The sequence below is a fragment of the Oncorhynchus nerka genome, linkage group LG6 (assembly GCF_034236695.1).
Source record: "Oncorhynchus nerka isolate Pitt River linkage group LG6, Oner_Uvic_2.0, whole genome shotgun sequence".
In the NCBI taxonomy this organism is placed as follows: domain Eukaryota; kingdom Metazoa; phylum Chordata; class Actinopteri; order Salmoniformes; family Salmonidae; genus Oncorhynchus; species Oncorhynchus nerka.
Genome location: NC_088401.1, coordinates 63483572 through 63511568, shown reverse-complemented (window position 1 = coordinate 63511568; position 27997 = coordinate 63483572). Strand labels below are relative to the sequence as shown.

Genomic DNA, 27997 nt, shown 5'->3' with positions numbered 1-27997 from the left:
GAGAATCATCCCTCAAACTGTAGATGTTAGACAATGACAACAGAAGTACAAAATAACTTTTATTCATCATCACCCCAAAAAGAGGGCCATTTCATATCACGGTGAAGTTCTTATGAACCAAACAGATGAGATTAAGTGAACAGGTTTTAATCATTGCATCAGAACAGTACAAAACCCCAGGAGATGGTTCTGTGGAAGTTCTACCCGCAAAATACTATCAAATATTATAAAGTCTACACCTGTTGTATTCAGCACGTGACAAATACAATCGGGTTTGATTTGACCTGGCAGCTCCAAAAATAGAACAATATTCCTTATAACAATGGTAATGAAGATTAAAAACAGCTATTTCTCCAAACAAAGTATGATCAATGCTGATATGCGTGAGTATTTCACACTTTACATATTTTCATAATAGCGAGAAAAAAATGTAATCCCTTTACATTACATAGGGCTTATACCAGAGAACCTACCATAACAGAGGAAACATAGCTGTCATTAATATCCTGTAAAAGTTGTGCAATACTTACCAGGGTTGGGGTCAAAACAAACTGAATTGAAAATGGAATTGACCCCAACCCTGGTACGTACCATTTACAGTAAGCACTCACTGGTTTCTTTACTTGGAATACAGACAGCAGTGGTACCTGCTTGTGCTAAAATACTGTACACCATGTAAAGTGTTGCCTAAAGAACCTAAACAGCAAGACCAATGAAGTGCTATGCGACTTTGCATCATTTATTGATTTCTACGCTGTTCTACTCAAATGAGGTTCAGTGGCTTCCATTTCCCAACACATATAAGCACAGCAGCTGTAACATTATGGCCAGGTGTTTAAATATAGTATACAATGATACAATATTGTAACTAAATAAAACATGATGTTTCACTTATCACATTCTAATAAGATGGGCACCAAATCAGAATCAGGCCGGTCTAATATACATTTTGACCACTGGTATAGAAAAAATACCAGTGAGTTTATAATTAACTGTAGCAATAAAATAGAAAGGGCCAAATCAAAGCAAAACCACTTCCCTCAAGGCATGGTGAAATAACTTCATTAAAAAAGCATATGCAAGGTTTTGGATAAATTGCTTCTGAAATGCTCGGGAAGTAAACATTAAAACATTGCATGAGAAATAGCTAGAAAACCTGTCATATGTAGCATATTTAAGACAACACGGTACATCAGTGCAACATTCATAACAAAAATCCCCAAAGGTTTGACAACCCAGAATACACCAAAATAGGGATTATTGTCATCATAAAATGCTATTATGAACTTTCCACAATTGTTATTTATTTATTCTTTATTTAACTAGGCAAGTCAGTTAAGAACAAATTCTTATTTTCAATGACGGCCTAGGAACAGTGGGTTAACTGCCTGTTCAGGGGCAGAACGGCAGATTTTGTATCTTCTCAGCTCGGGGATTCGATCTTGCAACCTTTCGGTTACTAGTCCAGCGCTCTAACCACTAGGCTACTCTGCTGCCACAAAGGAAATATGTGCAATAATTGTGGTAATGGCGAACATAAAACCATCAAATGAAGGGAACCCGTGGCTCTTTTAAATCAAACTGAAGGATATTACAATATCTGTAAAAGAAAGCTCTCCACATAGTCACATGTATAGATGTTCTTCACACTACCATATTTCATAACACTAAATTCCATTTATTCGGGTCAAGCTTTTTGATGAGCAAATAGTTTTTAATTTCAGTCATTTCGATCTAATATGTCCATATTAAACGGTATAACATTGACAGATAACTAATTTAACATGGTATTGTTTTTCTGCAAACCATAATGATCCAGAAACCTCATTTGCAGTTTGATTTTAGTTTGTTCATCTTTTGCTGGATGTTTATCTGAGAAGAGGCCCCATTTCTCATGTTTCACATTCGTGTCCGTGCACGCACACACGTGCACACGACTGGGTTGTCATGGAAACAACAATACCGCTCACATTCTTCCGTTGCCCAACCAACTTAGTTCTCTTGTCGGGCCCCAAAAAAACAACAGGTCGACTTAAATTTAACAGCCAGTCCCAGAGTCCACAATAGCTTACTGTATGGCAATAACTTATTGTCTGTCTAGCTCAATAAATACATGTTGCTTCCGCTGGCTTTGGCTAAGAGAGCCGAAGTGCTGGCGTGCGTCCAGCTCACCGCCTCTCCTGAGTGATTATCACTTTTTTGGGGAGGGGTCAATAGAAGGGGTCAATCGATGCGGTTCCCGCATATAGTGAAGCGGTCAACATCCAGCAGGTCCTTTTTAGGGGTCCTATGCTTCAGCTCTGTGCCTTCCATCCCTTCCTCCTCTTTCTGCTCAGGAGTGGCAGGGGGCGAGGGGGTGAGGGTGTCAGGGTCCGGGTCTGGCTCTGGGATGGGAGGGCTGGCTGGGGTTGTGGAAGTAGTGGGGGGAGGGGGTACGGTCTCTGGCCGCAGGGTGGGGCTGGCAGTGGGGGTAGGCTGGGCGGTGATGGAGGTGCAGGAAGGACTGGATGGGGACCGCTCGGACCACGGATCACCTGATGGATCACCTGACGGGACAGAGAGAGATTTAACACAAACAATACTTGGTAATTTGAGGATTGGAGAAAAGTTAGTAACACTCACACTTACAGACAATAAGCAAGTAAACAAGAACATCGCAAAAGGTGTTTTTGATTAGATTTGACTGTAGAGATACAAAATAAACATGAAAACCAACTAAATGAATTTATAAGAATAAAAACTCCTACTATATATGGTTGGGTCAAAGAGAGACAACTACATTAATACCAGTAGATTTCTCAAGCTCCACTAATCCTGGCCTTAAATACCAGTATTCAGTGTAAATGGCGTACACAAGTTTGGTCAGCCAAACAGAATAATTCATGACCTCTGATATATTCAAATAAAGTTGAGTGAAGCAGCAGCATATCAGCACATGGGTTACTACTCTACGGAGACAGCCATTCGCCCAGGGCGCTGACATGCCTCACTTGCATATAAAAGAGTGGGTTGCAAATTAGCAGCAATCAAGTGTGTATGTGTGTATTCGCCAGACTGCATGAAATAAATGTGTGCTCCTTTACAGGCAACAACACAAGGGGATACAGCAGACCTACTTTAGAAAATGCATTGTGGTACTGAACCAGTGGTATAACCAACACACATGTGGTCTTTATCCATTATTTCCTCAACTAGCCATATGCTTTCACCAGAAGCTTCCATGACACAGCCTGAGGGAGAGACCACAGTTGCTCATCAGTATATTCTCTTCCTCAGACATACGGCACCTCCAATTAGATTTTCATCCAAATGGTTATGAAGAACGAGAGACAAACCAGTCTGTTACTATGGTAAGGCATCCATTGGAACCTGTGGGCTAAAATTAACCCATTTCTCCTAGGTGTTCATTAGGCACCAAACGGAATGAAATAGAGAGGGACTAGTGTTGTCACAATACCAACATTTTATTAATGATGCGATACCAGGCCAGGTATTATGATCGAGAGTAGTACAATTTTTGGGGAAAATTCAGAGCGACCTAGCATCCTGTTCACCCCTGTGCCCCGGATGCTTGTTTCCGTTTTCTAAATGTTATTCACATGTGCTACGCACAAAACCTGTCACTGATATTCCCATTTCTAGTCAATACAACACATTTTGAATGAACTTAGTAGTAACTTAGTAGAATACTGCATAAAATTGCTCATATTTGCAAAGGCCTACCTGTGATTTGGCTGGACGAATGGGAGGAAGGAATATACTGTAAAGGCATAATTGTCTGCATGTCATTGGGTCAGTAGGGGGAAAACATTCTTTACTCTTCAGTTAGCAAAGGCACACTCCCTCCGTCCCACACTCAGTCTCCCTCCGTCTCCCTCCGTCCGTCCCCCAACCGTCTCCGTCCCACACTCTCCCCGAGTCTCCCTCCCACACTCTCCCCGAGTCTCCCTCCCACACTCTCCCACAAACACATACACACTGCTCCCAACTTGAAAAAGTAGGCAACAAACCCCCTTTTTCTCCCCAATTTCACGGTATCCAATTGTTAGTAATTACTATCTTGTCTCATCACTACAACTCCCATACGGGCTCGGGAGAGACGAAGGTCGAAAGCCATGCGTCCTCCGAAACACAACCCAACCAAGCCGCACTGCATCTTAACACAGCGCGCCTCCAACCAGGAAGCCAGACGCACCAATGTGTCGGAGGAAACACCGTGCACCTGGCTACCTTGGTTAGCGCGCACTGCGCCTGGCCCGCCACAGGGGTCGCTGGTGCGTGATGAGACAAGGATATCCCTACCGGCCAAACCGAGGACTACCTGAACTCGTCCAATAAGAGATGCTTGTTTTCCAACCCAAAACATTTTGCCCTTATGAATGCAGCCCAGAAAAGACAGCCGGGTTGAGTACAGTAGTTACAGATGGGATAATTAAGAATAGCAGCGGAAGCATTCAGGCTTCAGAGACCTTCTGATCCCACATGATATGGTGTTAATGGAATTTATATGTTTAAATGAATGATTAGAATATTCCACCCTGAAACCATATAATTGTATGAAATTGATTAGGATCATAAAATTATTATTAATGATGTGTGTACTTTTAGTCAGAATTAGGGTAAAACAATATAATTGTACAATATGTCCCTATAGAATCTTAAACACAGACTGTCTGAGCAAAATTCGGTGCCGACCTTGGCTAGGGGCCACAGAGATTTGGGAGAGGGCAGGGAGTACTTCTCACGGCCACCCCAATCTTGGGGGAGGACAGAGAGTGCTTCTCACGGTCTCCATAATCTATGTCGGCTGGGTCGGGAGACAGTATGTGCGTAGGATAACGGCTGGGTCGGGAGACAGTATGTGCGTAGGATAACGGCTGGGTAGGGAGACAGTATGTGCGTAGGATAACGGCTGGGTAGGGAGACAGTATGTGCGTAGGATAACGGCTGGGTAGGGAGACAGTATGTGCGTAGGATAACGGCTGGGTAGGGAGACAGTATGTGCGTAGGATAACGGCTGGGTAGGGAGACAGTATGTGCGTAGGATAACGGCTGGGTAGGGAGACAGTATGTGCGTAGGATAACGGCTGGGTAGGGAGACAGTATGTGCGTAGGATAACGGCTGGGTAGGGAGACAGTATGTGCGTAGGATAACGGCTGGGTAGGGAGACAGTATGTGCGTAGGATAACGGCTGGGTAGGGAGACAGTATGTGCGTAGGATAACGGCTGGGTCGGGAGACAGTATGTGCGTAGGATAACGGCTGGGTAGGGAGACAGTATGTGCGTAGGATAACGGCTGGGTAGGGAGACAGTATGTGCGTAGGATAACGGCTGGGTCGGGAGACAGCATGTGCGTAGGATAACGGCTGGGTCGGGAGACAGTATGTCCGTAGGATACCTTCTGTTTGTGTGTGAGACTATGTACGTAAGGAGCCAGTATAAAATGAATGGTGTTGTACAACGAACTAGCGCTCTCGTGAATAAACATTTTGGTATCATAGCTTGGCCTCCGTCTGTTTCATTCAACCAGTATCTTACAAATCCTGGGTTGCAGACTGAGTAGTTTAATTGAATTGGGTTATGAACATTGAGAACATTATTCTGGTAACATATGGTTTGGTGCTTTAACATGTCACATACTGTACTACTGAATCTTTTCTCTGAAAATGGCGGTTCTGTATAAACACAGTAGTGAGGAAGATCTCTGAAGTGACGACGTGGCGCTGCTTGTTGCTCTAATGCTCTCAGCTTAGCGCAGCAGGCTCGTCTGCCAAGCTGAAGATCCATGCGCACTGAGAAACACACAACTAACATTTTATCTCTGTCACGTGCATCGAATTTCAATAGCAGTTTCGATGTGGATGACATAGATTGTGTGTGTGTGTGTGTGCGTGGGGCACTGCGGGAGTTCAATTACCCGAGTCGGAATACGCATCTGCTCACTTGAGGCTGGGTTTGGCATGCTGGGATTGCTAAGAAGAATGAGTAATTTAATGTAACCAAGTGTCTTATTGAAGCTGGGTAGGCTGTATGTGACTGACTGGGTTCGAATCTGGGTCTCCTGCATGCCATAATATTGTGTTAGCACACTGAGCAAAACCCTAGGCATTAGCTCAGGAAGTCTTCATGGTCTTATGCAAGGTTTGTACCTGTTCCCAGGTCATTATTGTAAATGAGAAGCTGTTCCCTCCCTGGTAAAATAAAGATAAATACTAGGGTATCGTCTGTCGCTGGGTAATACTAGGGTATCGTCTGTCGCTGGGTAATACTAGGGTATCGTCTGTCACTGGGTACCTGAGGGGGCAGTACATCTGGATGTTTTCCTGGTTCTACTAGGCGTCTTCCCAGGGGCGGCTGTGGAGGGCATCTCAAACAGTTTGTCCTCCATGTTGGCTCTCTTCACATACACACACGACTTCCCCAGTAGCACGATACTGTTCAGCACCTTCAGGGTCACCATCCTACACAGGGAAAAGAGGATCAGTAATGATATTCACCATCCTACACAGGGAAAAGAGGGTCAGTAATGATATTCACCATCCTACACAGGGAAAAGAGGGTCAGTAATGATATTCACCATCCTACACAGGGAAAAGAGGGTCAGTAATGATATTCACCATCCTACACAGGGAAAAGAGGATCAGTAATGATATTCACCATCCTACAAAGGGAAAAGAGGATCAGTAATGATATTCACCATCCTACACAGGGAAAAGAGGATCAGTAATGATATTCACCATCCTACACAGGGAAAAGAGGATCAGTAATGATATTCACCATCCTACACAGGGAAAAGAAGATCAGTAATGATATTCACCATCCTACACAGGGAAAAGAGGATCAGTAATGATATTCACCATCCTACAAAGGGAAAAGAGGATCAGTAATGATATTCACCATCCTACACAGGGAAAAGAGGATCAGTAATGATATTCACCATCCTACACAGGGAAAAGAGGATCAGTAATGATATTCACCATCCTACACAGGGAAAAGAGGATCAGTAATGATATTCACCATCCTACACAGGGAAAAGAGGATCAGTAATGATATTCACAACTCTATAGAGGGAAAAGAGGGTTAGTAATGATATTCACCACTCTATAGAGGGAAAAGACGATTATAATGCTATCCAAGGTGAAGGGGACTATTTGTCATTTGCTCACAAGAGCAAAATACTGTAATCATTGAGTGTTTTCATTGTGGACAGGTCTAGATTTGATTGTATACTTAAAAACAGATAAGGTATACTGGTATGGCCTTTTTGGCACATATTTGATATTCAATAAAAAATTGCCAATTCAAAAGGTTAGCTCAAAATATTAGGGAATAGCAACATTACCCACAAAGTATCCATACTACCCACACTGAGTATGAAGGGCTTTTACTGTGGGAAATTAAAGTTAGGCACCCCAAAAATAAACGAATACAAAGTAATTGGTTTTATAACGCTCAGTACATGGACAAAAAAGGTCATCATTAACCAACAGCTTTAGGACACACTAGGCTTCTGCATATCTGAAGCCTATGATGCATTTGAAATCCGATGGAGAGAGACAGCAACATCTATGTCTGTGGACCAAACGCCCTCAGAGGGTTTTTGCTGGGCTCGTGCTAGCCGTACTGTGGTCTTTGCACAGACACCAGCGTCCGTAGGGGACACAGCTATTTTTAAAACGGACGTGGGGGGGGGGGCACTGGCGATGACAATGTTGTATTCCACCTCAGGATAACTGTTCAGTGGTCTATACCCCAGGGATGCAAACTGTTGAGGGTCCAAAAAGGTGACACCTTTTCTCTCTCTCTGAAACATGCAAAAAAAATCCCTGCTAGGGGTTAATGTAGGTTTTAACTAATTAAACAACAAAAGAATACGATCTACATAATCAGTCTCGGTGTGTAAAATAAAAAGTGGGTAATGTGAAACTAACTCACAGCTAAAAAATGTAAGGAAAGCAATCCAATGTTATTTGTTGCCTAGACTTTACTTTAAATGAGCCTTGGACACAGCCAGTATTGCTCCAAATGTGCATCACTGTTCGCTTACAGCCAGTAGTGATCTAAAGCCACCACCTCCCAAACCTTTCTAAATGGATCTACACGATTCACCTAGGTCACCTATTTTGGATTCAAAACGGCCAATTTCGCCGAAAGGTGACTAGTTTACATCCCTGATACCCATCCCTGATATCCCTATCAAAGCCCAGCAGAAGGCTCATGCTAACGTAACTCAATAGGATCAGACTGGCACGAACATTCACGTAGAAAATACACATTGCATAAAGTGTGACTACCATGCTAACAATTAATGCTACCTGTATTGCATGACTGACACGGCAAGTTAGTCTAGGAAACGTGTAAAGGGAGTACATTTACATGATGGAAGAGGTGCTATGCAAATGAAAATCATAATATATGACAAAGAATAAGAACTTGATTTGAGTCTTACCCCAAGTAGAAGAGCAACAGACAGGAGTAGGACAGGGCTCCCTGTACATTCACTGAACTCATCACCACACGGATTAGCTGTCAAGTACAATAGAAAAGAAAATCTTCAGTAGAAACATTGTTGCATGTGACAGTGGTAAGGAAGTAGTCAATTTGATACAATAAAATGGAGTTCTAAATCAACTACACTGTCCTGAAACGAATAAACAATTTCATACAATAAGGAACTGTACCTTGATTCATAGCAATAAAACAAAGCATATAATTAGTGCTGAGCTGCACACTGTCCATCAACATACCCCTACTATTGTAACACTGCACTGGACTGTTGTACAAAGCTGATCTTACCAGGACGGCAAGAGGAAGAGGAATGAAGCCCATTCTTCTGGCTACAGAGTCGCTGTAGTCTGTGCAGGCCTGCCCATTGACAAAAAAAGACTCAATTACACCAGTGAACAAAACCCATTGATTAAAACAGCAGGGATAATGTAACTGGATGCCTAATCACTGTGTTCAAGAGATGCTACTACGTACATTTTTCTGCCGACTGCTGACGAGATCGAAGGCCAGGCTGGCTCTGTATTCACTGTATACCTGTGGAAGAAAACAGCCACGTCATTAACACATAAACTATAACTATAAGGGTGTGTCTATTATTATACTGTATCGCTCTGGTTATGTTGTTTGATATGAAACCTGTACCCATCTGCTATGGCTCTGAGAAACAAATTGATAACACTAGACTACAAGTGACCGACTGGATTTGAAGACCGTGTTAGCTGGCAGAAATTAAGCCTAGGTCATTTTCAGGTCTCAGGGAAGGTTCCTTATCACGTGAGCATGGTTCCCCAGAACCACCGCCATTACACTCCTCCCCCCTATGACCAACTCCTCGCAGAGTAACGGGACCAATGCATCCGACTGGATTCGAACCCAGGTCTCCTGATCACCACAGGACTGTGTTAGCCCTTCGAGCTTCAGGTCTTAGGCAAGGTTTCTCACCACACAAGAGCTGGGAATGGGTCACGATTGACGGTGGGATATGGAGCAGCTATAATCCAGTTGATGAGGCTGAGGATGTGGCTGGCGTTTGGTGTGCTAGCTCTGTCGGCCTACTGGGGCATAATGTGACGTGTTGTGATTTAGAAAGAGGGCAGAGGAGGGGAGAAGACCACGGCACGCCAAAGAGGTTGAGGCACACAGCAGAGAGTGAGGACGACTGGCTAAACAGTGCCACGCTATTTTTGCTGCCTAAGCCACCGTGAAATCCAAAAAAGGGCCAACCAACTAATCCTTCAGACTTGAACAGAGCAGACCCTCTCCAGTGAACATCCGTACAATTCACAGTCACACACCCATGTGTGTTTTCCGCAGGGTTGAGGTCAATTATGTTAAAATGTAATCAATTTATTCAGTAGATTAATTCAATTCCCATTTAAGATTTTTTTTTTAAGCGCCATTTATTCCTAATGGAGATTGTTGTTGTGAATGGGGAGTTTCAATCCACTTCCTAGATTGACCTCAAAATACACTGTTCCCTCTTGGTGTGCAACCGCGAACTGTATTCATTGTTTTCAGTTCATTGAACTCCCACTCATCAAATCATTAATGATCATCTCTGTGATCCGTCCTTACATCTGCCGTGATCTCGTTGAACTTGGTGATGAAGGCGTGTTTGATGATGTCCACTGCGATCTCTGAGGCGATCACCATGAAGACGTCAGGTAACAATACCCAGAGATGATCTGGAAACACACAGAAACAAAACAACTGACTTGTGAAGTGAAACTAAATCTCTGGGTGGATAAGAACATAGAGCTGAATTCTAAATGTACACTATTCTTTCATTACCTTACTGAATGTCTGGTCTTTCTTTTTAACTGACTCAATTGTACATTTCATGATTTCTTGGTTTAGTACAAATACGTTCCATCACAGGAAGAAAAAGTATTTGACTTTGACTTGAACACAAGACACAGTACAATCTTCATCACACTCACATCTGGGTCTGCAAGTCTGCCCAAATGTTTTTGGATGAGGTCTAGGTCATACCATAAGGTCAGACCCGGTCAGTGTACGACATTAGCATCATGACCACTGCTGACATTGTGAGGCTCTGGCTGTCGAGGGGGAATGACAGGGCCAGCTGACTGGATTAAGAGAGCGGTCAGAAAGTGCAGCCGAACTCTCATCATCATCACAATGACTTATCCACTAGGGAGTGGATGAAACGCTTTTAAAAAGGGTACCAGGATTCAGGATGATTGATGGTAGCAGTAACCGAGTGTTACAGAAATCATTTCTTAGTTCAATACAGACTGTAGCCTACATGCTACAACATTGATGAAAAATGCACCTGTTCCTGTAAACATAATCAAATGTATCCAAGCATTATTGTTGCATGTTTATCTGGTTTTGAGTGGATGGGATACAGCTTTTTGTCAGACTTGACTTTTCATAGCAGGTTAAGAGAACTTACACAGAATTAACATAACAGGTTAAGAGAATTAGGTTAAGGTTAGGAAAAGGGTTAGGGTTAGCTAAAATGTAAAAAATATATAAAAATAAATTTGAATTTGACAAAAGCTGTATTCCTTCTAGACATGACCCGTTTAGCTGTAATGTGTGTGAAATGGTTACCTGGGTTCCATGAGAACTGCTCCATGTTCCTGAGGCAGACGATGAGCAGGAGCACATAGTTGGTGAACCGTTCCTTGATATCTAAAATTAATTTTAATAAAAATAACAAAAGGCATATTGGTTACTACTTATTACTTAGAATCATGTACCAACATAACAACAGTGAATATGGACTATCAACAAATAAGGTATCCATTTTCAAATGTACTTTCAAAGTTACATATCATTTGGCATAAATATCATATATTAAATCGGAAATCATGTGTGGTCTGGAACCAAGTGTAACTTGCTAAATTGACAGATCTTTAAAGGTGTGAGCAAATTGCAAGAGGGGGAAATGATTCAAGCTTATTTTCGGGTCCTTTCATTCGTGCAGAATGACAGCGACAAAGATGAAAACATGCAGCCAGCAGGCACATAGAGACAGAGTTCAAAAAGCATTAAATCCATAGCGCATCTCTTCTGTGTTATCAAAGATGAATGAACAGCTCTGATTGCTGCTTCAAAATGTTAAAAGAGAGGAGGAAGAACGGTGAGGAGGAGGTTTAACCCTTCGCTTGCCACTGAGTTTTACCCTACAGCATAGAAAGGCTCAGAGCACCGTAACAGACTCAGAGCACTGTAAAAGTTGGGTGTTTTGAACCAGAGAACTAGCTAAGTGTTAAAGATACTGTCCATAGCACACTTAAATGTTTAGTATAATGCATATGACATGTGTTACAGTAACTCACCACTGTTGGACATCTGAAAGAGGTTGTTCTTCTCAAACTTCTTGAACACACTTCCTTTGATCTCTACAAACTGTTCATGCAGGAAATAGAGGAAAAGTTATTTTAGTGCCCTCTACATGTTAGCATTACATTTTGTGTGTGTGTACATGAGTGTGCGTGTACTCACGTTGTTGGACATCATGATGGTCAGCAGGGACTTATTGTGAGAGTTGAAAGCCACGTTGAGTGTTGACGCCTGGACCATGATGAGGATGGCATGCAGGACTGAGACAGAGGCTCAGGAAAACACTGAACATGGTGGCAAGAGCATCAGCTGCAGTAAGGGGTGTGTGTGTGTGCTCACATTGTTAAAGAAAAGGAGAGCCGCACTCTAGGGGCTCAGATTGTTGACATATCATTGATAGTGGACAGCTTTTCCAATGACAAAATAACACTAACTGAAAAGTGATACATGCGTGAGGGTAGAAGTTGAGAGATCACACATTCCTACAGCAGAGTACTTCCTGTGTATACTTCCTAGTTCTCCATTAAGGATACAGACGTAGAACACAGCCATGATGAAATGGGGGATGACCCCTATGCTGTCTCTCTTCCTCTCTTTGGGCTCCGTGGCCGTCCAGTAGAGAGCATCAAGGATGTCTTGGCCAAATGATGAGAACAGCCTGTCGGCAACCTAAAGAGGGTAGGTAAGTAGTTAAGTCAAGTTCAGCATGGGTTAATGAACTGACATTATTGGTGGTAGACTATGACAGATTACAGCCATGACACTTCTCTAGGCCTTAGTACGGTTGATATCAGCCTAACAACTCAAACTAGAACCATGTTTAATAAGAAGACATCACCTGCTCCATTTCAGACTAAATAGGGTATCCGAGGCCCAAATCAAATACTTCGGCCAATACGCATCCCTTAAACTACTCTCTGGCCATACATGACTGGATCAGTGAGAGCTATATAGTGGAAGCATATTAGATCAGATTAGTACAAGAGCTCTAAATCCAACCCATTGTACCTCCAGCATGTTATAGATGATGTAGAGTTTGATGACGGACTGTCCCCGGATCAGGTGGTACATCATGCTGTAGTCCACGTAGTGCATCATGGAGTAGCACAGCACCATTATCAGTCCCTTCAAGATGTCACACACCTGGGCCGGCTGCAGCAGGAGCGAGCCACTGGCAGAACACACACATTACACACAAAGCCTAATCATACACACACACACACACACATTACACATAGAGCCTAGTCATATCTATATGTATGCATGCTCATGTATACACACACACATTTAATTTATCGTAAGCTTACTGTTAGTGGTCACACCGGTGTGCGATATGACATGGGGGGGGGGTCTCAATTGCATGCTCTTCTCAAAATCCATTGGAGTAGAAGGTCAGATGGGAAAGACCTTTGGCTTTCTCATCCAATGGGTTTTGAGGAGTTGAGGAGAGAGGATATGAGGAGTATGTAATTGAGATTCTCCCACAGTGAACCTTGGGATGTTGGTTGACTGACAGCTTCATGCACTATTAGGCTATAGAAAGTCAGTGTGTCATGTGTGAGTCAAAGTGGTTTAATAACCCCAGAAGAATGACTGTCCTGTTATTTTGAACATCAATGACAATTTTTATTAAGCAGCATTAACAATATGAATATGAAACTTGTGTGTACTCCGGTTGATCAAGGTAGGATCAAACATTCAACACAAAAGTAGACGGTTGGGGGGGGGGGGTGAAGAATGAAGTAGCTCACCAAATCTGTCACATGAACACATGCACATTTTAATATTATTCATATAGCCTGCCTTTTTAATGTATGTTACACCCATAATGAGTAGGCTAAATGAAAGGTAATGGCAGGCAGAATGAGGGCATGTTAGGGGCTTGAGTCTCTGTTAGGAAGTAGATCAAGACGTAGCTGGTGAAAGGCTACTAAATAGACTGATCTACTGTATGTCTAAGCTAATAACTACAGTATACTACTAGTACCCACCACTCAACAACTCATTATTCAAACTAAGGGCAGTATTCAAAACGATTGCAGGTGGTGGATTTCTGAATAGTGTTTTCAAAAGTGTGTTTGTTTTGTACAGCAGCCTGTCCCTAATGGAAGGAGTTGACAATGTGATATGCAGAAATCCACTACCGGCGATAGACTGAATAATGGCATAAGACCCCACGAATGAGACTATCCATCACCACCCTCACCTTAGGGAACTTAAAGAAGTTCCCAAAAAAAGCATCATTTCAAGGGATTGGAAGAAGAAGAAAAAAATGCACCTTTTAAGATTCATCAATACTTGCGTTAAGACTTGGAATAACTTAAGGAAACTGCTATAGAATGGCTAAAGCATCACAAGGAGAACGGTAGGGGAGGTGCAAAACAGCTCAATATCTCAGGCTGTCTGTCAGGAGGTTATTTTGAGAGGGTGGCAGTGACGCTGGGATGAGACAGAGGAGATCGAGTTTAGGAATTGCAAATTAGAATCCTTAATCAAGTGTCTCTTCCACTTCCCAAATTAATCAAGTGTCTCTTCCACTTCCCAAATAGTGCACAGTGAGGTATGTTCCACTGGATGTCATAAGGTGAACGCACCAATTTGTAAGTCGCTCTGGATAAGAGCGTCTGCTAAATGACTTAAATGTAAAATGTAAATGTATGAAAGGAAGCAAACAGAGATTCTCATCATAAAGATTATGGCAAGATGGACTTAAGATCACTGATGATAAATATTGGGGGCCAGGAAGATTTGCTCTCACTTAATCATCTAGACCAGGGTTTCCCTAACTCTGTCCTGGGGCCCCTGCTGGGTGCACATTTTGGGTTTTGCCCTAGCACTACATAGCTCATTCAAATAAGCAATTCATCATCAAGGTTTGATTCTTTGAATTAGGAATCAGCTGTGTAGTTCTAGGGCGAAAAAACAAAACATGCACCAGGACCGAATGTGGGAAACCCTGCTATAGATGACTGAATAAGTGAAAGCAAATCTAATGGAGATCAGCCTCAAGGAGAGATAGAATATATTATATGCCAACTCATACAGGGGTATGAACAAGATGAATTCACTGCTTGTGCTCTATCACCATCTACTGGCGGGACTCAGACATAGACCTCAACCACATTCTATTGGATCTTTGCTGAGGAGTGGCCAGTGAGTGACCCATAACATCACAATGCTGAAGCTGTTCAAGTAAAATGTGTACTCTCTGTCCTGCCAGTGTATGCCAGGGTATGCCAGGCCCTGTGCCACCCCGCCCCCATCAGCCAGCACCATGAATCTGATAGCCCGAGCTGACTGACTGCAGCTCAGGCCAACAACCGGTGTGTGTGTGTGTGTGTGTGTGTGTGTGTGTGTGTGTGTAAAGGTCAGTCATGCTTTGCTGCCATGCAGACAGACACAAAGGGCATGCAGCATCATCAAACGGATCCCACAAAGGCTACAGCCATCAGCGGTGAGCTGTACTGTGTGAGAGGAGCAGAATTCTGGACAAAGTCCTGGTATACTGTTATTGGCATACAAAATGTGGTTGTTCTCGGAGGTGTGAAAACCAAAAAATTGAAAGATTCAGTGTGTCGACACAGTTGTTCCTCAGTTACGGCAATATTATCTTTGGACTACTACTGAAATTACAATACATTACCTTTGGCCTACTACGACTTACAAAAAAATGACAGGGAAACGGCCAAGCCACCAAAAACGACACTCAAAGATCCATAGGAGTGGACTTGGGAAACAACCTATGCAATTTTATAGGCATTTTCTGTATGGGGTGAATCAGGTTCATTTGTTCCGATGTTTTCAAGCTAAGGCTTTATAAACCATGAAGGAGTTCAACAACATCCGATCCTCAACTCTGGAAGCTTATTTGAGATGTGGTCAATAATTATCACATGTTTTCCAAGAAAATACTTCAATAAAGCTAGCAGTCAGTCACAGCGCCTGATTACAACCTCTGTGTTCATGTGGGGATGGAGAAAGTGAGGGTGCTGTAACAAGGTTGTAGAGAGCTCAAGCCATTTGTCGACGCAATGTCTAACTGAGCATCTGCAGTGCACAGCTATCACCTATCCACTACCCCCCCCCCCCTCCATTCTCAAATCAGCCCTTCAGTTAGGCCTACATAATATTCTGCGTACCGTACATACTCTGGATATAAATCTTTCACACTGGAGTCCTCAACCAAACAAGGAGAACTTCACATTGTTGGTGTGTTGTAATTTGATGTTGAGCATTTCAACAAGGCAGGAGCTTTGTTAGGCCTATACCCTGAAATCAGTTTGATGGGCCAATCTTGTTGAAGAAACTATGTCCACTATGTACAGGGCCTATAGACAGTCTACATTCCCTTCAGCTTTTTTCACATTTTGTTGCGTTACAAAGTGGGATTGAAATATATTGAATTGCCATTTTTGTCATCGATCTACACACAAAACTCCATAATGTCAAAGTGAAAGGAAAGTCCTACACATTTTTACAAAGTAATACAAATTCAATAACTAAAATATAGTCGTTGCATAAGTATTCACCCCTTTGTTTAAACAAGCATAAATGAGTTCACAAGTCAAATGTGGCTTAACAAATCACAAGTTATTTGGACTCTGTTTGAAATAATAGGGGTTGACATGATTTTTGAATGACTAACCCTTCCTCTGTCCCCCATGCATACAACGTCTGTAAGGTCCCTCAGTCAAGTACTGAATTTCAAGCACAGATTCAACTACAAAAGACAAGGGAGCTTTTTGAAAGCATCATAAAGAATGGCAATGATTGGTGGATGGGTAACAATAGCAAATCAGACATTGAATATAAAAGGTATCTTTAAACATGGTCAAGATAATATTTATGCTGTGGATGATGTATTAAACCAACTAGACACATCAAAGATGCAGTCGTCCTTCTGAACTGAGCTGCAAGGCAGAAAGGAAACCGCTCAGGGATGTTACCAAGAGGTCATTGATGATTTTTGAAACATCTCTGGACGGATCGATGGACTCCACAATAACGATCTTAATGAGAGTGAATTGAATAATACAAATATACAAAATATTCCAATATGCAACAAGGCACTAAATTAATACTGTAAAAAAACATGTCAAAGGAATACACTTTTTGGCCTAATTGCAAAGCCTTATGTTTGGGGCAAATCCAACACATCACTGAGTAATGTCTCCTTATTTTCATGAATGGTGGTGGATGCATCATGGTATGAGTATGCTTGACATTGCAAAGACTGAGGAGTTTTTCAGGATGAAAAGAAACAGAAAAGAGCTAAGCACAGGCAAAATACTACAGGAAAACCTGCTTCAGTCTGCTTTACACCAGACACTGGGAGAGGAATTCCCCTTTCAGCGGGACAATAACCTACAACACAAAGCCAAATCTACACTGGAGTTGCTTACCAAGAAGACAATGAATGTTCCTGTGTGGCCAAGTTACAGTTGACTTAAATCTGCATGGCAAGACTTAAATTACTCTCTAGCCATGATCCCCAACACTTTGACAGAGCTTGAAGAATTTTGAAAATAATTAAAATGGGCAAACATAGCTCTTAAGAGACTTACCCAGAAAGATTCACAGCTGTAAATCGCTGCCAAAGATGTTTGACTCAGGGAGGTGAATACTTATCGAATCAAGGTATATTAGCGGTTTATTTTTCATTAGTAAAAAAAATTACAAATAAAAACTTCCACTCTGAAATTACAGTAGTTTGTATAGATCTTTGACAAGAAAATGACAATTAAATACATTTCAATCCCACTTTGTAACACTATAAAATGTGAAGAAAACCCAAGGGGGGTGTAGACTTTCTATAGGCCCTGTATCTGGGCCCTTGCAGGGAAATCGTACAATTTAGTATACGTGTTGCCGTATATAGCACAGCCCTGTTTGTGAACACTACTAATAGTGGCTTTTGCATGGAGCATGAAGAATACAGCACAAAGCTGCATATCAGGACAAACAAGATGGAGGTGGTGAAATCATAAATATAAGTGATGAAGCTGTGGCAGGCGTGAGACGAGCATACCTGCTCCGATTGCAGTAGGGGCATACGTTTGCCCTGCAGGGAAAGAAGGCAAGGGAAGAGAGTGATCTTTGTACAGACCAGTCACAGGCAAACTGAGTGAGAACAATACTTACTGTGGATTATAAACCTAGATAACGTACGGATCAGTCTCCAGAAAAGCCGAATCCTAACTAGAGATATGAGCAAATTCCGGTTTTCATGCAAATCTCGTTAATATCAAGGTGTGATTTCTGTGAAGTTAGGATTATGCCCCACTTGGGGAACTAGGCCTATTTTTTGGGGAAACTGGGTGAGATAGTCCTACACATATTGCCTTAGTAACAATGAATAATTTATGTTATAGATAGATATGGTAGTGGTCACGTAGCACCCTTAATTCAAATGTAATCATGCAGTGTTTTTTTGTCAGTGTCAGAGGTACGTTCACACATTTACAAAACGTTCAGATAGAAATACATTTGGTAGACTAGACATGCATTTCAGATCTTTTCACTGCATTTCTATCGCAATCCAGAGAGTGTGTGTGTGTGTGTGGGGGGGGCTCACCGGAGGCCGCAGCAGGGCAGGGTGAAGAGGTGTAGGAGGGCCAGCAGCACCCGGAGGGGCAGCAGAGTGAACACGTAGAGGAAGGCATCCAGACACAGAAAGAAGCCAAAGATCATCAGCTGGAGGGTAGAACACAACACACACACACAGGTAAAACACAGTTGCTCAATCACACCTACAAATAGAGCAACTGTGTGTGTGTGGGCTGTGTGTGAGTTTAAAAAGCATCAGTGTTTGTTGGTCGCTCTATATAGAATGGCACATTTTCATTTTCACAGGGCAAGCCCTATAATATATTTTAAAATAGCATTTTCATGTTTACTGAACTAACTACTATAGTATGCACACACACACACAGGTTAAACATGGCCACTGTGTGTGTGTGTGTGTGTCTACAGTAAGCTTGGCATATTTTAATTTTCACAGGTTATCGGCATGTTCAAAGATGACTTGGGTTGTGCTACTTTGAATGTAGTGTAGAATTTCCTGGTATGAGACAGCAAGATTGAGGTAGACTACAGGCTAAAACACACACACACACACATTAGGCTAAGTATTAAGCCATTTGTTTGGCTCCATATTATTCTATGATTATCAAAAAACATTGGTAGAGGTCATACGTCAACACCACACATCAGACTTGACCCACCGGTTCCTCTCAGAGGTTTGTATTTTACGAAAAGAGGAATACGCTACAAGAAACAATCCAATTCAATCCCATTTTAACCCCAAAAAAATTTCAAAATGTAATGATTAGCTTTCACCTCGAAAGGAATTGTCACAGTCTACACATCACACTCAATACAACGTTTGAAGAGAAATGAAAATATACATCTAAGATGCAACTTTTGAGGAAGCAAGGTTAAAAGGGCAAAAAGCCTGCAAACATGAACCCCACACATACCTTCTCAAATAGCAAATACCATCTGAGACCAGTCATCTCATGATGAGGGAGGTTATTAAGCGCATGCCAGCTTCAGTAAGTCCTGCGTTAGCTTCACAAACAGCAGTAGTGATGGTGTTGCAACACTTCCCGTTTCCCACCAGGAATGAGTAGTGGGGGTTGGGTTGGTTAAAGAGAGTCACAAGTCACTCTTTCATTGGTCGGTCCCTGACTTCTCTCTTCAGGTATTGTAGCATACTTCAGGCAGAGATTCTAGACCTAGATCTGTTTACACACATTCCTCAGATCTCCAGGGCATGGCATGCTATGGATAGCCAGTGAGGGTTGGAGTGGGGATGTAGATTAAGCTAGGTGATGACTGATCTACACTGATGTTCAGTCTCAGTGTGAAGGTCTGAGGGCGCACTGTTGCCCAAGGGCAAATTCCAAATGAAAAATAGCAATGATGTGAAGGTTGTGGTCCATTTGATTTTTACAGTACCTTCAGAAAGTATTCATACCCCTTGACTTTTAGTTTTTACTCCTCTCCAGTGAATTTCAAACCCACATTCAACCACAAAGACCAGGAAGGTTTTCCAATGCCTCACAAAGAAGGGCAGCTATTGGTAAAAAAAAAATGAAAAGCAGACGTTGAATATCCCTTTGAGCATGGGGAAGTTATTACACTTTGGATGGTGTATCAATACACCCAGTAACTACAAAGATACAGGCATCCTTCATAACTGCCGGAGAGGAAGGAAACAGCTCAGGGATCTCACCAGGAGGCCAATGGTGACTTTAAAACAGATACAAAGTTTAATGCCTGTGATAGGAAAAAACTAAGGATGGATCAACAACATTGTAGTTTACGCCACAATACTAACCTAAATGATAAGAGTGAAAAGAAGGAAGCCTGTACAAAATTAAAAAATTAAAAAACATGCATCCTGTTTGCAACAAGGCACTAAAGCAATTCACTTTTTGTCCTGAATACAAAGGGTTATGTTTAGGGCAAATCAAATACATGCACCTGTTAAGAAATTAACTGTGAAAACGGTTTGAGTCCTCTAGATTCATGATTAATTGAACAATTGTATGGTTCAATTTAGAACAACAATTCCATTTAGTGACTATCCCTGCCGGCATGTTCCCCATTCAACACACCTCAGGTTGAGCTTACTTCACTGAACTAGTCTCTGCTTGTCCACAGATAGCAATGTTCGAGAAAATGCAGAAGTTTGGCAAAGACATCACTGTCCCAGAAAATCACATTCCATTCTACTAGGGCTGTGGCAGTCATGACATTTTGTCAGCCGGTTATTAAAGGGTCTGAATAGTTATGTGAATAAAGTATCTGTTTTTTATTTGTAATAAATTAGCAAAAATGTCTTAAAACCTGTTTTCGCTTTGTCCTTATGGGGTATTGTGTTGAGATAGCAGTTTTTTAAAATGTAATCCATTTTAGAATAAGGCTGTAGAATAACAAAATGTTGAAAAAGTAAAGGGGTCTGAATACTTTCCCGAAGGTACTGCATGCATAAGCTCTAATATACATATGGATGTTTTGAATTAATCGTCACCTATGAAAAAGCACTGTCCATTTCCTTGTGTATCTTTGAAACATCCACAACGACCATGTTTTCCACTAAGTTTCAACCGGTTGTTGAACTTTTTCTTTAAATTGACCTATGAGGCGAGTTTTAAAAGCATGACACTGTTTTGATGATAAGTGTTTGATGTGATTTTCGATTGCATCGAAATGGTTAGAGAGACAACAGAGCGCTGAGTACCAGACCAAGTTGGGTACTGAACGCATGTCTAGAGTGCATAAGAGGAGATTACCATGACTCGATGGTCAAGTGGAATTGGTCTCCGGTCATGACTCATGACTGCCGGTGTGGCGGTAATACAGTCACCGCAACAGCCCTAGGTTCAAAGAATTGCTGAACAGTGAACATCATATTTCTGTATAAAAGATCTAATAATTAAGGAGAAGGATTGCTGTTTTGAATTTGGTCAAGTTAGTGTGGTAGAGGAGGGAAAAATATTGTTATCCATCAATGATAAGCCACCAGGTAAAGACAACCTTGATGGGAAACTGTTGAGAATGCCACCCCTATTTGCTATATCTTTAACCAAAGCCTAAAGGAGTGTGTGTGTCCACAGGCGTGGAAGGAAGCTAAAGTAATTCCACTGCCTAAAAATAGTAAAGCACCCTTTGCTGGTTCTAACAGCTGCCCAATCAATTTACTGCCTATTCATAGTAAGCTGATAGAGAGAATTTTGTTTGACCAAACATAAAGCTATTTTTCAGAGAACAATTTAACTACTGACTTTCAGCATGCAAATAGAGAAAGGCACTCAAATTGTACTGCACTGACTCAGATGACTGATGATTGGTTAAAATATGATAGTTGGAGCTTTATTGTTAAATTTCAGTGCAGCCTTTGATGTTATTGAACATAATTTGTTATTGAAGAAACTCACTTTCTATGGCTTTACATCACCTGCCATAACACGGTTGGAGAGTTATTTATCCAATAGAACCCAGAGAGTGTTCTTCAATGGAAGCTTCTCTAACATCAGATACAGTTTATTAAAAAAGTAGTCCCAGAAGAGTAGCTTTCTCAGAGCACACACACACACCTTCCCAATAGTTGGGGGTTTTGAGGAGAGAAATAAAGGCATGGTTAAATGTACCTATTTCTGGTATCAGAATTTAGTGCAGAGGTTTATTATTCCCAGGTGAGTTTACAGAGGTGAATTTATGGGAATCTTTGTAACATATTCCATTGAAAATGTAAACAACACCATCTACTGGTTCTATAGAGACGCTGCATCATGTTATCAATGTAACATGTTACAATGTCCATTGAAACGCACAACGACTATACCACATCGCTAAGAATGATGTGAATAATCAACTCAATAAACGTTGGTTAGTTAGTTAATATACTGCCTGGCAAGTTCGATGTATTGGTATCCAACTAACGTTAGTTAACTAGTTATCATACCGGTAACTTACTGCTGGAATGCTATGCGGTTCGTAAGGATAGCGTAGCTAACAAATTGTTAGCCAACATAACGTGTAACGCAACTTACTTGAAAAGTCATTACTTTATTACATTTTCTTGACATTTGTCATTAATTAGTTCAATGAATTTGTATTCGCTCGTCGGACTTTGGCTGCATATTTTCTGCCATTTTCTTCAAATCTGAAAATGTGAAGCCACGCCCATTTTCTGAAGAATTGCATTATGGGCCCTAAAAGTATGAAAATAGTGTCCTCTGTGTGTATACTTCGTATTTTGGAAAATTTAGTACGACGTCTGGGAACTTTCGGCATACTACCAATATCCATACCATGACCAGTAAGCATACTATATATTCAATTCACGTCACAAATAGTATGGTGAGTGCGGTTAACACAACTCATGTCTATGACAGCATACCGAAAAACATTCTGGGCTGCAATAATAGGCAATAGCAATAAATGACAGAGAAAGAACTATATAGGCCTACACACTATTCTCTGTATATCAATTTGTGTCAACTCTATAAAAAATGTGATATGAATATTAATACAAAATTTGAATATTAATTTCACTGGAAATACCAGATGCTCCAGAACATTACCAAGGGCAATGCTAAACAAACACTGTTGAATTGTCCTTTTTGTGTGGTTATCTGTGTGTGTGGTTCCCAGGGGGCCTCTACTGTACCTACCTTTTCCAGTTCTCTGGGAATGCGCATGCATGTGTACACTCTCTCTCTGCGCTCCGTGTATTTTGCTTCGTTGTGCTCCAGGAAGTAGCCCCGGGTCAGCTCAGCACACAGGAAGCGTGCCAGCGACGGATCTGGAAAAACATTATGACAACACTTAGCGTTCTGTTACCACATGGCTATTGTCCCTCCACAGTCACTGTTCACGCTCCTGGTGATCAACACAATGGCCAAAATACATGGCAGTGTTCTAACTGTGGGAAGCTCTGACACAGAAAACAAAATATATCATGAATGAAAATGTGAGGGAAAGGAAATTTCTCTTTTGAAAATGAAAGAAAGAATGACACACCAATCATTGCCTAAATAAGACAAAGTAGCCTAACCATTCATATAGGACTGGTGGCGACCCGTCATTCAGGGCAGAGCCCCACCTGTTTTGAGCCCAATATTTTTGGCAAAACAATAATTAAATACAAAACAGGGGCTTGCCTGTTTTGCATGTTTTTTTGGCATTAATGTGTCACATATCAGTTTGCAAAAAATTTAAAAAGATGTATATATATTACACTAATGATCAAAAGTTTGGAGTCACTTAGAAATGTCCTTGTTTTTGAAAGAGAAGCAACTTTTTTGTCCATTAAAATAATATCAAATTGATCAGAAAGTGTTCATATATTGTTAATGCTGTAAATGACTATTGTAGTTGGAAATGGCTGATTTTTAATGGAATATCTATGAAGGCTATTCCATGCGAGAAATTGCCAAGAAACTGAACATGTTGTACAATGCTGTGTACTACTCCCTTCACAGAAAAGTGCAAACTGTCTCTAACCAGAATAGAAAGAGTAGGAGGCCCCAGTGCAAAACTGAGCAAAATAACAAGTACATTAGAGTGTCTAGTTTGAGAAACAGACGCCTCACAAGTCCTCAACTGGCAGCTTCATTAAATAGTACCCGCAAAACACCAGTCTCAATGTCAACAATGAAGAGGCGACCCCAAGATGCTGGCCTTCTAGGCAAAGAAGCCTTTAAAAATGATAAACTTGGATTAGCTAACACAACGTGCCACTGGAACACAGGAGTGATGGTTGCTGATAATGGGCCTCTGTACACCTATGTAGATATACCTTCTTTTTTTTTTTAAAACGTTTTTAAAATCAACCATTTCAAGCTACAACAGTCATTTTTTACAACATTAACAATGTCTACACTGTATTTCTGTTAATGGACAAAAACAAGGACATTTCTAAGTGACCCCAAACTTTTGAATGGTAGTGTATATCATTGAGTTAATAAATCCGCATACAAACATGGTCTCTTTTTTGTTTTCTTGAGTAAGGCAGCTCCAAAAGGCAGGTGTTTCAGCCTAGCTCAGTGCTTTCTGTGGTGGTGGGGTAAGCCAGCAGAAAATACAGAGCTTTGCACCGTGATTGGCTCAGTGTTCTGTCACTCATGGGGACACTACGTCACCGCCAAGTCTAAGGGTAGAGCTAGAAAATTGGGTGCTGCCATAGAGTTACATTGGAAGTGCCCATCCAAGAAGGCTCAAGGTCATTGGCCACAGACAAAATTACATCAAATCACAATATCTACAATAACTTTGATTGGACTGATCATGTCAACATCATACTTTCAACTCTTAGCTAGCAGTCAACATCATGAATCAAGTCAACAATCTACTGGCAAATCCTTTTTAATCCTTGTCTTGAAGAGAAGTTATAGATAAAATGTATCAGTGCTCATCGGCCATTGGACATAAACATTACACAACAAGTTGGAATCGCAAATTCAACAATGAGTGGTTTGGAAAAAATCAGTGACAGTGGCGAACTGCAAGCATTGCAAAGCAAACACTAGCCTGCTATTCAGTTGAGTGGCTGAGAGGTCCCAAATCTGGGATTAAGGGGCTCTTTTCCAAGTTTAAAATGATAAACATTCAACATTGGCCTTGCTGTGCATGAAGCATGATTTGTGCCGCGCTCAAAACAACGTAACTCGGAATTGCAAAAACTTGACTTCAGTAAGTTCAAGACAACTGGGAAGCTGGGAATAAACGAGCTCCGACTGGGAAAATACGTTTTGAACGGTCATCCAACTCGGAATTGTAAATCCTGCCTCTTTCTAGAGCTACGACCTGAAGATCAATGACGTCGTCATGAGTCGACCTTGTTTTTTTTTGGGGGGGGGGGGACTTTGACAGACTTTGATGACAACATTTTCCGACGAAGGACCGCCACACCACCTTCCTGTTCAAGTCAGCACAGCACAACAAGTGGTGTCCAAATATGTATTGTATGCTGCTGCATAAATTATGTAATATGACTGGGAGATATGTATACTGTAGCTAAGAAAGTAATACTTAAGTGTATGTTGTGTAGTAAGATGTTAGTAGACCATGTGCCTCACCCTAATAATTTGGTCCATTTACCCTTCTTAATTTCACCTACTGTTCTGACTTGGTGGTGCACATGTAGCCTATAACTTGTTTTGGAGAGTATTGATTGAATATTGTAAGAGGTTTCATTGTCTGCTTATATGCCCCTTTATTTATCTTACAGTTCTGACTTGGTGTACAGGGAGAACACTGTAAGAACAGCCCATGTTTTGAATTCTGCCGCAATACATTTAAAATGTGCTAAACAAAGTTATATTGACTACGTCCGTCCTAGCTCGCTCATTAATGTCTTAATCAAAATTACGGATTGCCTCTTATCCGCTTGTCGTCCTCTTATGCCATAGTTTGTACATCTCAATTGTCATCAGAAACCACATTTGTTTGAGCAAGTCAGCCATATCAGCTATGTTTTTTTTAAAGGCAGTAAATGAGGCTGCTTGAACTGTTTCGCTGGAAGAGGCTCCGCTGATGTGTAGGTGTAGCAGTGGTAAGATGTTGGGCCAGCTTTATGTAGGCCGTTTGTGGGCACTGTTTGTCACCGTTATAGTGCAATTAATGTATTGTTTTGTGTTGTGTGGTGGCTTTGCTGGCATGCATCCCACTTTTTTTTTGCTCCACCAAGATTGACATGCTATCATTTCCACTGTAGAGGCCGTCATTGTAAAACTGACTTGCCTAGTTAAAGAAAGGTTAAATTAAAAAATAATATAAACATAGGACAGGAACCAACTGAATTGGTCATGTCTAGAATGGATGCAGCTTTTCTCAAATTGAAAAGTATAATTTTTTACAAATATTTTAGCTAACCCTAACCTACTACATTAATTATCCTAACCTGCTGTGTAATTTCTCCTAAACCTGCTATGAAAAGTACATTTGACAATAGCTGTATTCCTTCTAGACAATACCAACTGAATTTGAAGGCCAATTTAACCCTAATGGATTATCTAATACACTTGCTAGATATGACTTTTGGTATGAGGAAAACTTTGAGCTACAATGGCAACATCCCACTTATGAAGTTTTGGAGTATAGGAACTACGAGTATGCTGTGCTGTTAAATATACACAACAGTAGAATTCATGCAGAATTTAAAACAGTCTCACATGAGTGAGCAGAGACTGTTCTTGTTTGTTGATGTGAAGCAAAGGCCCCCGAACCCCTTTTTACATTGACTTGAGGGCGTTACCCGAAATGACCCCATACAGTATTGAAATATTTTCCAGTCGGTTGGAAATAGTGAGAACCTGTCAAACATGATATATTGAAAGCAAAGATGGTTTCCAACAGAAATAATTGTCTACATTGACCGGATTCCACAACGTTTTGTAGCAACTCGGCGCCCTACAGTTACAGTATGCATTGATGCACGCAAAAAGAAAAGGCAGCAGCAAGCTAACGTTAGCCCAAACATTGACTTTATAGGTAACGTTAGCTAGAGAAACATTAACCTGTGCTAAACAAAGAACGTAGCTACCTAATGCTAGATACTGTGGTTCACTATCTTGCTAGCTAGTAGGGTCTATTCCGACTTCAGTGACTGTTGCCCCCTCCACGTAGGCTAGCCCAATAATGTACTAAAGGTATTTAGCGTCTATGAATGGGGTAAGTTAACGCAGACGCCTTGGCGCGGTTCGTGACATGCAAGCAAATTACCAGGAATTAAAACGTCGTAAGTATTTAGTCGCTAAATGACAAATATTTGTAATGATCAGTTAGCATAAATGTTTGTCACGGGCTACTAATATAAAGGTGAGAAAGCCTAACTGAAAGCCTCTATTGACAAACAATCTTGCAAATCAGCTTGTTAGCTATGACAACAACACCGTTTGACAGCTAGACAATCCAATGGCGTGCTTTGATTGGTTGTGCATTCTGTGGGGACAGTCCAACGATAACAGAAAATTGTTGTGCCACTATAACATGTATTTTACAATGCTTTAAATGTGATCGTCAGCTTTATTAATATACAATGCATTATTAATATAGATATTAAAGAGGTCAGATAAAATTATAGCTAAACGATACCGCTTTGATCTGCGCAAGAGATCCAGGGAAACCCACCTGAGTTTTCGCGTTCACGTTGCTCCCGTCTGACAGCGTTCATATCGTAAAAGCCCAATGTTTCCGCCAATTCTGGAGTTCTAACGATTTTCTCCGACTTTGGTGTGTCATCCCATGGCCGTTTCCCCTCCTTCTTGTCCTCATTTTCGGTTTCTTTTTCATCTGACGGCCCGGTCCCCAACAAGTCCGCCATCTTCACTATGCCGCCGCGCTGGTAGCAACATTCAGAGACCAACGCAACGTCATCACTTTCTCACGGAGGGATTGATTCATAAAATATACAAACATATAAATATTTATCAAACAAACATTATCCACACCGATTATAGACCCACACAATTCACCACATTTATGTACAACGAGTATATATTATATATACTATTATTCAATATTCAATCAATGGGAATAATAACATTTTGATGTGACTGTCAAACCAAATAGGAATATTCTATTTGGATAATCAATGTTCTTTCAAAACCACAAGATGGCAACAAAGACCCATCCAAATAGTTCACACTTGGGGTGCGTTCG

At 41.3% G+C, this 27997-nt stretch overlaps 1 protein-coding gene across 3 annotated transcripts; it reads right to left on the bottom strand.

Moving 5' to 3' along the window:
- Positions 1-46: 46 nt before the first annotated feature.
- On the bottom strand, positions 47-27688 carry LOC115130827 (transmembrane anterior posterior transformation protein 1 homolog). 3 transcript variants are annotated; one of them, XM_029662319.2, is made up of 15 exons: positions 27467-27688; positions 23008-23138; positions 18399-18517; positions 17853-17885; positions 12833-12995; positions 12358-12493; positions 11987-12084; positions 11821-11890; positions 11090-11170; positions 10085-10194; positions 8984-9043; positions 8798-8866; positions 8451-8527; positions 6296-6462; positions 47-2546 (listed from the first exon to the last, which is right to left on the bottom strand). In XM_029662319.2, exons 1-15 carry the CDS (start codon positions 27657-27659, stop codon positions 2224-2226), a joined length of 1830 nt encoding a protein of 609 aa, XP_029518179.1. In that variant the 5' UTR covers positions 27660-27688; the 3' UTR covers positions 47-2223. The 3 variants fall into 3 exon arrangements, with proteins under 3 accessions (XP_029518179.1, XP_029518180.1, XP_029518181.1); XM_029662320.2 differs by lacking the exon at positions 17853-17885; XM_029662321.2 differs by lacking the exons at positions 23008-23138; positions 27467-27688 and adding an exon at positions 19303-19496.
- Between the last annotated feature and the right edge of the window lie 309 nt (positions 27689-27997).

Excerpts from the sequence above, each read along its gene's own strand:
- LOC115130827 (XM_029662319.2), bottom strand. The coding sequence starts at position 27,659 with ATGGCGGACTTGTTGGGGACCGGGCCGTCAGATGAAAAAGAAACCGAA. Across the intron at positions 18,518-23,007 it reads TTCCCAGAGAACTGGAAAAG|CTGATGATCTTTGGCTTCTT; the intron begins GTAGGTACAGTA and ends TCTACCCTCCAG. Across the intron at positions 11,171-11,820 it reads CTTTCAGATGTCCAACAGTG|ATATCAAGGAACGGTTCACC; the intron begins GTGAGTTACTGT and ends AATTAATTTTAG.